The sequence below is a fragment of the Triticum aestivum genome, chromosome 5D (assembly GCF_018294505.1).
Source record: "Triticum aestivum cultivar Chinese Spring chromosome 5D, IWGSC CS RefSeq v2.1, whole genome shotgun sequence".
Classification (NCBI taxonomy): domain Eukaryota; kingdom Viridiplantae; phylum Streptophyta; class Magnoliopsida; order Poales; family Poaceae; genus Triticum; species Triticum aestivum.
The window spans coordinates 403096622-403108203 of record NC_057808.1 but is presented as its reverse complement, the minus strand read 5'-3'; the positions used below and the strand labels follow the sequence as shown (position 1 = coordinate 403108203).

Genomic DNA, 11582 nt, shown 5'->3' with positions numbered 1-11582 from the left:
TCCCTCTACTCACCCACACCTGCTGTTATTCTCCGGCGACGGCAGACGAACCAGTAAACCCTCGTACAGTCATACTCTCCTCCGCGTGGGAAACAACTGCCGAGTCTTCCCTGCCTCCGTGTCGTCCCCTTCCTAGGCCTCGTCGTCGTCCACCGCCGTGGTGCTCTCGGCGCGGCGTGGTCAATGTGGTCAACGACCGACTTCCATCGGAAGAGTACTGTGCGTGGAGACGCTGACAGCTGGGTCCACGGCCGCAGCAAGGAAGTGCCTCCTTGTTACGCGCAAAATAATTATTCCTCCACCTGACAGCGGGGACCCACCGGACGGGCCACCATATTTCGCGAAAAAAACGTTTCCCCCTTGACTGCTGAGACCCACCAGCTACACCTTCGCACGCGAGGAAGTGCGTCCGGGCAAAAAAACAAAACGATTCGCCCCCCTGACTGCTGGGACCCACCAGCTACATCTTCGCACGCAAGGAAGTGCCTGACAATCGGGACCCACCTGGTCGAAGCGTACGTAGCGTTGTCATTCTGGTCGCGAACGTGTACGTACATATATACTGGTGGATGTAGAGGCGCGCACGTGTTGTAGTAGAGGCGCGCACGTAGCATGTACACGTATGTACAGCGGCCAGGGTGCAAGAAAGAAAATACGGCCACGTATGTGTACATACGGGCGGGGTCTCGAATGCCTACTCGCGCATACGTACGGCGAGGGCTCGTTGACATGGCTGGGTCGGAACGGAGAAACAGCGTCGTCGTCGTGTTCATGGGGAGGCAACGGAATGCGTCGTGTTCATGGGGAGGCAACGGAATGCGTCCTGTTCATCGGGAGGCAACGGAACGCGTGGGAGCCAACCGGCTGGGTCGGAACGGAATGCGTGGTCGTGTTCATCGGGAGGGCTTGGACGGAACAGGCGATGGAAACGAGGCCTGGCGTACCGCAGAACGGAGGAGACGGCCGTGTGTTCGACCGGCCACGTTCGAAACGGGATGCTGTTCATCGGGAGGGGGTCTGGCGTACCGCAAAACGGACGAAACGGACCTCCTACGGTCGAAACAGGGGTCCTGTTGATCGGGAGGGGTGTGGCGTACCGCAAAACGGACGAAACGGACCTCCTACGGTCGAAACGGGGTCCTGTTGATCGGGAGGGGTGTGGCGTATCGCAAAACGGACGAAACTGACCTCCTACGGTCGAAACGGGGGTCCTGTTCATCAGGAGGGGTATGGCGTACCGCAAAACGGGACTCCACGGGATACTGTTCATCTCCACCGTCGACCTCCTCCAGCCTCCACGGGCTACCGTCGACCTCCTCCAGCCTCCACGGGCTACCGTCGACCTCCTCCAGCCTCCACGGGCTCCTGTTCATCCAGCCTCCACCGCGCGCTACTCCACCGGCTACTGTTCAACCACCCCTCCACGGGGACCCCTCCACCGTCTACTGTTCATCCAGCCCTCCACACCACGGGGTCCTGTTCAACCATCCCTCCACGGGCACCCCTCCACCGTCTACTATTCATCCAGCCCTCCACACCACGGGGTCCTGTTCATCCAGAGGCAAAGCCACCGCTCACTGTTCATCCAAACCCCCCTCCCCCCGCAACGCTCACTGTTCATCCAATCGATCGGCTTCAGTTAGCAGCAGTAGCGAAGGAATCGCTCGATCGGGTTCAGTTAATAGTCATCGATCGATCGCTCGGATTCAGTAACGCGTAGCCTGCAGTGCAATCGCTCGGGTTCAGTTAAAGCCCAACACATCGCTCGGGTTCAGTTAGAGCCAACGCCTCGCACACACGCGCGTACGTGTACGAGAGAAACGCGCATCGCTCGGCCCCCGACCTCCCACCGTAACCGGGAACTCCCCGAAATTTTCCTTCCCCTTGCTTCTACCATAATTTTTTCCGTCATGGCAGCCCAAAGAATGTCATGCAGCGGCGTCTCCGGCCCGCCCAGGACGAAAAGCCCATTTTCTGTCATGATTTTTTGTCATAGAAGTAGGAGCCCACCACATCTATGATGATACGGAGTTTTGTCACAATTATCGTTATAGAAGTGTCATATGTATGACAGAAAAAAATTTCGTTCGGCTCAAAATATCATGGATGTGTATTTTTTTTAGTGCCTCCTCCTGCCCACCGTGTTGTTAGGCAATCCCCAAGAGCATAGCCCTCTAGTGACCTCCATGATGCTCCGTCGGCGACGACGGCTTGCTCTCCGTTGATGTAATCAGCCAACTCAAGAGAGGAATAGCAATGAGTGAGGTGGTGCCGGGTTGCGTCTATTAGTGATGAGAAGCGGGGCTGAGGAGGTGACATCATTGTGTGGGGGATCAACAACGGGCAACTCGTTGTAAGATTAGCACACGATCGTCAATGTCCCGGATTGCCCCACAGTGGAACGGGAAGGAGCGAACGTGAGTTGGTTATTTTGATTTTCGTAAAAAGGACCCAAATATGTAGCGCCTGTCAACTGGAGGGCAGGCCCCAGTGAACATTTTGTTCGCTGGGGGAGGTTCATTCCAGCAAACTAAATTGCCCCATGTGGAACGTTCGCTCGAGCATGGTCCAACGCGACCCCCAATTGGCCCAGATAGCACGCGGGGGGAAAGCCAGGCCAAGTGAATTGGTTTTTTTAAATATCATCTGAAAATATCAAAAATGATGATGCATAAAAGGCAGAGAACATAGATTTACAAATTCCTATGCTCTAAAAATATGAAAAATGCCTATATTTTCTTTGCCGAAAATAAGAAATAAATTTAACATGCTATATATTAAAAAATGTCATGCCCTTCATAACAGAAAAAGGCATGCTCTTTATGATAAAAGAAATGACATGTTCGTACTAACTAAAATTGCCATGCTCTACAAAAAATTACATACTCTTTATAAATAAAAATGCCATTCTCTTTAAAATTATAACTGACATGCTTTATAGAAAAAAAAATGCCAAGTTCTTTATAACAAAAAAGACATGCTCTACAAAAACGCCATTCTATTTAAAAAGTGGCATGCACTTCAATAAAAATGACATGTTATTTAAAAATGCCATGCTATTTGAAAAATGCCATGCTCTTAATAACAAAAATGCCATGCTATTAACAACAAAAATGACATGCTATTTTAAAAAATGACATGCTATTTTAAAAAATGGCATGCTATTAAAAAATTCATGCTACTTTAAAAAATTCCATGCTATTCAAAAAATGGCATGTAATTTTTTTAAATGACATGCTCTTAATAAGAAAAATGTCATGGTCATTAAAAATAAAAATGCCATGCTCTTAATAACAAAAATTTCATGCGCTCACAAATAAAAATGCCATGGTATATGCATTGCGAATTCCATGGTTTCTAAAAAAATGACATGGTTCCTACACGAAAATGCCATGCTACCTATAATATAATTGCACATGGAAAGTTTAGAAAAATTCCCCTCTAAACAAAGGTACTCCCTCTGTAAACTAATATAAAAATGTTTAGATAACTAAAGTAATGATCTAAACGCTCTTATATTAGTTTACGGAAGGAGTACATGGCAAACAAACAAATATAATTTGCACATGGGAATTTTTTTTTAAACATGTTCTCTAGAAAAGCATGGCAACCTTTTGGATTTGTACGGATTTTTGTTCTTTTAAAGTATGGAATCTTTTTGGAATTTATGGATTTTTTTCAGTTGAAAATTTCAAATGAAAAAATAATTCATTTTAGCTGAAAAAATATGACAAGTTTGATCTGAAATGTCCACAACCAGCTTCCGATCCAAGTGGTGAGCCCGCCCTCATTTCTGCATGAGGTTGCCATATTTTTGTGGAAAGTAAAAAAAAACTGTTCGCCAGGAATGTGAATGTAGCGAACGTTTTTCTGTAGCTGACGTGTAACCTCTCCCTGCTTCAAGATTCATGAGCAAGATCCAAGGGTTATTGGTGCGTTCGCTGGAGATCATCAAATACCTGACGTTCGTCAGTTAGATATTCCGTAAAAAAAATCGTGAGGCCCACTCAGAACAAAGGGCCCTGAAAGGCCCATGAACGAAGGGAAACCGAAAACAAAACACATCGACGTTCCTACCGAGATCAGTCAGCATGCATACGACACGTCAGGGCATCTTCTTAGCCGTCAGATCAGCAAAACGCACGGCTGAGATCACCGGACGGACGCGTCCAGACGTCCCACGACGATCGGAGTGGGAGACCGCCTCCGATTCATCATGAAGCACGCACGCTATGCCGCTATATATACGAACGACGGCAAAGCAAAACAGACCAATCAAATCAAATCAAACCAAGCACAACGAGTCAGTCGGGATGGCTCGTGCGCCGATGTGGATGTTCGCTACGCTCGTCGCGGCATTGCTTCTCGTGATGCCAGCCGCTTCCGCTGCGCCCACGGGCGGCGACACGGGCACCGTGATCGGCATCGACCTCGGCACCACCTACTCGTGCGTCGGCGTCTACCGGAACGGCCGCGTCGAGATCATCGCCAACGAACAGGGCAACCGGATCACCCCCTCCTGGGTCACCTTCGCTGACGGCGGCGAGCGGCTCATCGGCGAGGCCGCCAAGAACCAGGCGGCCGCCAACCCGGAGCGCACCATCTACGACGCCAAGCGCCTCATCGGCCGGGACTTCGCCGACGCCGTCGTGCAGCGGGACATCAAGCTGCTGCCCTACTCCGTCGTCGACCGCAAGGGCAAGCCGCACATTCAGGTGCGGGTCAAGGACGGCGACGTGCGCGTCTTCAGCCCCGAGGAGGTCAGCGCCATGGTGCTTGCCAAGATGAAGGAGACCGCCGAGGCCTACCTCGGCGAGAAGGTCACGCACGCCGTGGTCACCGTGCCGGCCTACTTCAACGACGCGCAGCGCCAGGCCACCAAGGACGCTGGCGTCATCGCCGGGCTCAACGTCCTCCGCATCGTCAACGAGCCCACAGCGGCGGCAATCGCCTACGGCATCGACGAGAAGGGGCCCGAGAAGAACGTCCTGGTGTTCGACCTTGGCGGCGGCACCTTTGATGTCAGCGTGCTGTCCATCGACAATGGCGTGTTCGAGGTCCTGGCCACCAACGGCGACACCCACCTCGGCGGAGAGGACTTCGACCAGCGCTTGATGGACTACTTCATGAAACTGATCAAGCGGAAGCACGGCCGGGACATCAGCGGCGACCTGCGCGCGCTGGGGAAACTGCGCCGGGAGTGCGAGCGCGCCAAGCGTGCGCTCAGCAACCAGCACCAGGTGCGCGTCGAGATCGAATCGCTCTTCGACGGCGTCGACTTCTCGGAGCCGCTCACCCGGGCACGATTCGAGGAGCTCAACAACGACCTTTTCCGCAAGACGATGGTGCCGGTGAAGAAGGCCATGGCGGACGCTGGGCTCAGCAAGGCTGACATCGACGAGATCGTGCTCGTCGGCGGCAGCACCAGGATTCCCAAGGTGCAGCAGCTCCTCAAGGACTACTTCAACGGCAAGGAGCCCAACAAGGGGGTCAATCCCGACGAGGCCGTCGCGTACGGCGCCGCCGTGCAGGCCAGCATCGTGAGCGGGCACGTCGACGAGAACACCAAGAAAATGATCCTGATCGATGTCGCGCCGCTTACGCTAGGCCTGGAGACGGTCGGCGGTGTGATGACGAAGCTGATCCCGAGGAACACGGTGGTGCCGACGAAGAAGACGCAGGTGTTCACGACGTACCAGGACAAGCAGACCACCGTGTCCATCAAGGTGTACGAGGGCGAGAGGAGCATGACCAAGGACAACAGGCTGCTCGGCAAGTTTGATCTCTCTGGAATCCCACCAGCTCCGAGGGGCGCACCGCAGATCGAGGTGACGTTCGAGGTGGACGTGAACGGCATCCTGCACGTGAAGGCGGCGGACAAGGGCACCGGCAAGTCGGAGAAGATCACCATCACCAACGAGGGCGGCCGGCATAGCCAGGAGGAGATCGACCGGATGGTGCGCGAGGCAGAGGAGTTCATGGAGGAGGATCGCAAGGTCAAGGAGCGGGTCGACGCTAGGAACAAGCTCGAGGCGTACGTGTACGACATCAAGAACACGCTCGACGGCAAGATGGCTGACGCCATGGAAGGAGATGACAAGGAGAAGGTACAGGATGCAGTGAGGGAGGTGAATGAGTAGCTCGACGACAACCCGGAGGCGGAGAAGGAGGACTACGATGAGAAGCTCCGGGAGCTTGAAGACGTGTGCAACCCTGTCATCTCGGCGCTCTACCAGAGGTCTGGAGGTGCACCGGATGATAACAACACTGAAGAGGACGATCATGATGAACTCTAGGCATGGGCAGTTTCACTTTTATCTATGTTGCATCTTCCTGTGATATAAACTTGTTATGTAATTAATCCTCTTTTGTAGCTTATTAATCACTAGTTCAACGTAATTTCCCCCAATCTTATGTGTGCACTCTTTGTTTCAATGAGTCACGGGAAAGCAGGTATAACTCTAGCGAATCTCTAGGCTTGTGTGTCCTTACTCACGATCCAAATTCTAGTCAAAACACTTCTGGTGCATTTATCTTTAAAAAAAATTCACATGGAGGGCTTAGATTGGACACTTTTAGACTATGCCCCCTCCAAACAAGCATATAGGCTAGAAGGTTATGCTTAATATTGATTTTATGGTTGCTGAGGTGGTTCCAGATAGCATGATATTGAATACACCGTCTCTCTAGGCCGACGGAAAGTACGCAAATTCCTAATATGGACTCTCACACTTTTCCATCCTTAGCATTTTTTGTGTACAAAACGTGTGATGCTGATGTTTACCTTGCATGATCAAGTAAAACTAGTGACAATACCATACAGCTCATGCAGTTTTCAGCACCATCTTCCTTACCATTTTCTCTTGCATAGAGATCCACCCGAAAGTGACCAGCTAATGGTTTCTTAGTTGTCACTCAAAGTAACTTTTTCTATGGACACTTCAGTATGACTTCTTGAAAATGTTCAAACTACACCCCAGATTATGGATTGTGTAAACTATCTTGGTCTCTCCCGTGGTGTGCTATCAAATTATTGATGAAATCATAGCTTAAGTGCAGTATGCACTTTCGAATATACTGGTGCAACCATGTATGTTCCATTCCAGTGCAACCCAACTAAGTCTATAAATTCTGGATCCAGCGGCACTTTACGAAATCAGCCATTGAGATTTTTGGCTGGCTTCTTCTTACCATAACATTAGTATTCCAAGATATATATAACAACAAAAACTCACAAATATAAAATGGCGCTTTTCGTCGCTAGTGCTTTTTATATATGATGCTCTTCATGCCCTTGCAAGTAACAAGCGTTCCAGTTTGAGAAACATACACAACTGTGCAACACTACGAACACACATGCAAATTTGCTCCATGTTCTCAATTCCTCCTCTCCTGCCGCCACCACGGCGAGTGGTGGTCGTTGGGGCCGGACCCCGGGTAGTCCTCCAGTTGCATCTCCATCTCCATCCTCTTGCTGACAGCACCGCGGTCGACCTCTCCCGCTACGACGACCTGGGGTGATCATACCAAAAAATTCAGGCCAATTACAGTTTGCACCTGGCATAGTATGGTCTGAAACTGCGACTAGCTACTTGGATGAACACAAATAGCCAAAATACTATCATCACCTGACCATCTGCTCCACTGGAATCTGGGATTGTCTCGGTCTCCTGCAGCTGCTCCCTCGGGGCCGCTGATGGCATGGGACGATTACCAGGTGGGAATGAAATAGCAGCCCTCGAAGCATGGATGAGGCAGCAGAAGCCGAGCAGGGACACCACTGCCAGGTGCAGCGCAGGCAATCTCTCCATCTGTCTCCTCTTAAGCATTTCTTCAAGTGCTCCTACTCTTCTTCTTCTGCAACCATGAGGGCTCATGTAGAGGGCCTGAACTGCAAGCCATTTTATAGCACAGTTAAAAGTCATGGAGCAAGGAGCCACCCACAGATTGAGGCCTCTGAAGCAACCTCCACAACCTTAGTTAGTTGCTATATAAGTAGTTCATCACCTTTTCCAAGTGCTTCATTAGCTCACATGATGAGCTTTTTATGACTGGAAAGGAGGTGGCTAGCATTTCGTAGGCATGTGTGCTGTTTCTTGAAAACTCGGCGAATTGCTAGGCAAGCACGCGAAAAGGGGCAAGCAAAAAGGAATGATTATGGCCAGGAATAGGTTGCAAGGGGTATAAGTAAAGCAGAAAGTTAGGACTCAATGCAATTTCTTGCATATAGGATGGTGACATGGTGCAAATGATTCTGAAGATTTTTCTTCCAATTTTTCTTCCAATCCGGTACCGGATGTTCTTATCCTGATCGATGCAGCCAGTGTGGGCTTTAGACTTCAGGCAAACTAAAGTTGGTCCCTTTATTTTGAGCTCATAGTGGCTTCAGCACTTAGGTAGATAGTTTGTGAGCCTCCACTAAGCTGAATCAACTTATCTGATCAAATAAAATTGCACTCAAAAGCTCATCAAGTTGGTTTTGCCCAGTTGAACCTCGACACCTAGCAGAGAACATCCTAACGTCAAAGTTTGTCTCTAGTTTGACATGATCAACACTACATTCAAAAAATGGCAAACAACGCCAGACATTAGCTGGACTACTCGTTTAAGTTATATACAAAACCGAGGACTCAAGCGGCCTTGGTCGTTTTTTTGCGAGACGTGATGAGCTGTGTTTATTTAGAGAAGAACTTCCAGATCTCCCTCTCAGGGGGCTCGGCGATGAGGTGCACACCAAAGGCGCCCTCCCCATCAACCAATGCTCTGAGCTGCCGCACCGCACTGCTGGAGCCGATGTAGTTCTTTTTCAATGCCCCCCAGGAAAGTACTCACTGCCTTTATTGGGCATCTCATGGCGAGAAAGAATCTTCCCAACAAAATGACACGGAGAATAGCATACAAATTTACTAACAAACCTTTTGGTTGAGCGAATAGAGGTTTTGAAGAGAGCTTGCAGAGTAAGGGATCTTTTTTTTTTCAAGAGTACGCTAAATGCGTACCATATTTTTATAGAAGAGAGAATCAGTTTTTACAAGATTCGTGAGTGATGCGAACATCGTCACGATTACACCAACTCCAACAAGAATGAAAAGCTAATCTCTCACAAATCTAGCTAAACCCACAACTCCTACTCCCGCAAGTTTCCATAGCTTGATGTCCTCAAAGATTTGATGCACTAAATTTTCCGGTGTTCTGATCTGATCAATCCGATTGAACACCCTCGCGTTCCTTTGCTTCCAAAGCTGCCAAGCTGTCGCGATGATGAAGGAGTCAAGACCTCACTTATCCATTCCCTGTAATGTAGCCCGAGTCCTTCCCCACCAATCCATGAAGGAGACATCATGGCTGGGGATGTGTAAGTTGACTTGTAGGTAATCGAAGCATCCGTGCCACACTTGCCTCGCAAAGACACATTGTGCCAAGATGTGGTCCGCATTGTCCTCCTCTTGACAGCACGTGTAACACGCGGAAGGAGCGTCCTGCAAACCGTGCCTCGCTCTCCGATCAGATGTCCACGGCCTGTTTTGGGAAGCTAGCCAGGCAAAGATTTTGCACTTGAGGGGTGCCCAGCTACGCCAGATCCTCTGGGCTGCGACATGACGCGTTAACCCCTGGCAAAGACGACTGTAAGTGGATTTCGTGGTGTAGACACCTGAGGTGTCGCAAGGCCAAGAGAACTGATCCTCCTCCGAGACATCCCTGCCAACCGTTGCAATTGCCTGTTGCAGGTGGATTAACTGCATGTGTGCCGTGAATGATAGCTCGTCTCTTATGTCATGTAGCCAATCGTCCTCCGTTAGAGCCTGCTGCACTGTTCTCTTTCTTTTTGTTCTGGCATCCACCATGCTAGCAATCAAGGGGGCTATGTCACCGACGGTGCACCCGTGTAGCCATCTATCTGTCCAGAACAAGACCCTGCTACCTTCTCCTACCTTAATTAGCACCATGCTTTCGAAGACTGCCCTCGCCTCCCGGTCCACCATGAGTTGCAGGCCTTGCCAAGGGCGAGTGAAATCAGTCCTCCTCAACCACTCCCATCGCACTCTCATGGCTAGTCCTTGCAACTGTAGGTTCTTGACTCCCAGTCCTCCAAAGCAGGTTGGTCTGCAAATAGTTTGCCATGCCACCATACATTGCCCGCCGTTCACAGAATCTTTCCCTGCCCAGAAAAAGGCACGCATCCATTTGTCGATCTCATCGAAAACCCACTGAGGCGCGCCCATGACTAGCAGGTGATGTATTGGCCGTGCCGAAAGCACACTCTTGACGAGCACAAGTCTGCCAGGCCTCTGGATCAGACCCCTTTGCCAAGATGGAATGAATTTCTTGGCCTGATCAAGCATGGGCTGCCAATCTGCTCGGGTTAGCTGATGGACACTAAGCTGAAGGCCAAGATATTTGCATGGCCAATCTTCCATCCGGCAGTTCAAGTAATGCTGAACCCTATGCCCATCTTCCTGTTGCCCTTGTATCACTATGGCCGAAGTTTTACTGTAGTTTACACGCAGTCCAGAAGCGTGACCAAACACTTGAAGCATTTCTCTCACACAAGAAAGGTCCTGGGCTGTGGGACGGATGAAGAGAGCCATGTCGTCAGCGTATATAGACAATCTCTGGTTTGCCTTGATTCTGTTGAAGGAGGAAAGCACGCCCTCGCTAGATGCCTTGCAGATGAGAGCGGACAAGGCATCCATGGCTATGACGAAGAGTAAAGGGGAGCTGGGATCTCCTTGACGCAACCCTTTAGCATGAGCAAACCTGCGACCTTGGGCTCCATTGACAATGATCTTGGTAGTCGCCGATTGGAGAAGAATTGCTGTCCATCTCAAGAACTTGTGTCCGAATCCTTTCGCAGGGAGGACTTCAAATAGAAAAGGCCACGAGATGGAGTCGAAAGCACGCGAGAGAGTAAGGGATCTTATTCACTAACACTATGTCGTATCCACCCTCGTCTCCAGCAGAGGCCTCGTTTCCCCTCTCCCATGCACGGCTGCCTGATAGTTTTGTAGATCGTCTCGACGAGGTTTCGTGGCAGATATTGTTCCCATCCTGGCTGCTGCAACCATCCAAAAAGTCATCTTCACAGAACCCTAGTCCTACTCCCGACAATGCATCCACCTCATCCTCTTGTATCACCGACAGGACCGTGTGAAGCTCCTCCCAGTCCCCAGCATAGAAATGGATGTCCTGAGGCAACTGTTGCCATGATGGAGTAAGAGGGCTTCCCTGTTGGTGACTCTGTTTGTCTCGAGCTTGCTCGAGATTTGCGAGCACATTGGGGATTGTTCTGCACCTTATTATTTCGGCACTGGGAACCTGAAAATGCACTGTCGAAGCTTCCTAAAAATTGTTTGAAAAAAGGATAATAGAAACATAAACAGATTGTTTGTGTATTTTTTTCAGAAAGGAAAGGATATTCATTGCAGGTGCATCAGCCAAACAGAGTACAGGTACTATAATTTTTTTTGCATGGAAACTGTTGGATAATGGGCAACTAGTATTCACTGAGGGCCAAAGGCCATTACATATACATGTGTGGTAAAGTGCAAGAAACCCCTTATACAGGATGTACCGAAAAGGAA

The 11582-nt window shown here is 50.0% G+C and overlaps 1 protein-coding gene and 1 pseudogene across 1 annotated transcript; one reads left to right on the top strand and one right to left on the bottom strand.

The window, feature by feature from the left end:
• Nucleotides 1–4284: 4284 nt before the first annotated feature.
• Nucleotides 4285–6409, top strand: LOC123122167 (heat shock 70 kDa protein BIP5-like; annotated as a pseudogene).
• A 778-nt stretch (nucleotides 6410–7187) lies between these two features.
• LOC123122166 (uncharacterized) lies at nucleotides 7188–8620 on the bottom strand. Its single transcript, XM_044542304.1, has 2 exons — nucleotides 7629–8620; nucleotides 7188–7512 (listed from the first exon to the last, which is right to left on the bottom strand). Exons 1-2 carry the CDS (start codon nucleotides 7923–7925, stop codon nucleotides 7378–7380), a joined length of 432 nt encoding a protein of 143 aa, XP_044398239.1. The 5' UTR covers nucleotides 7926–8620; the 3' UTR covers nucleotides 7188–7377.
• Nucleotides 8621–11582: the final 2962 nt, after the last annotated feature.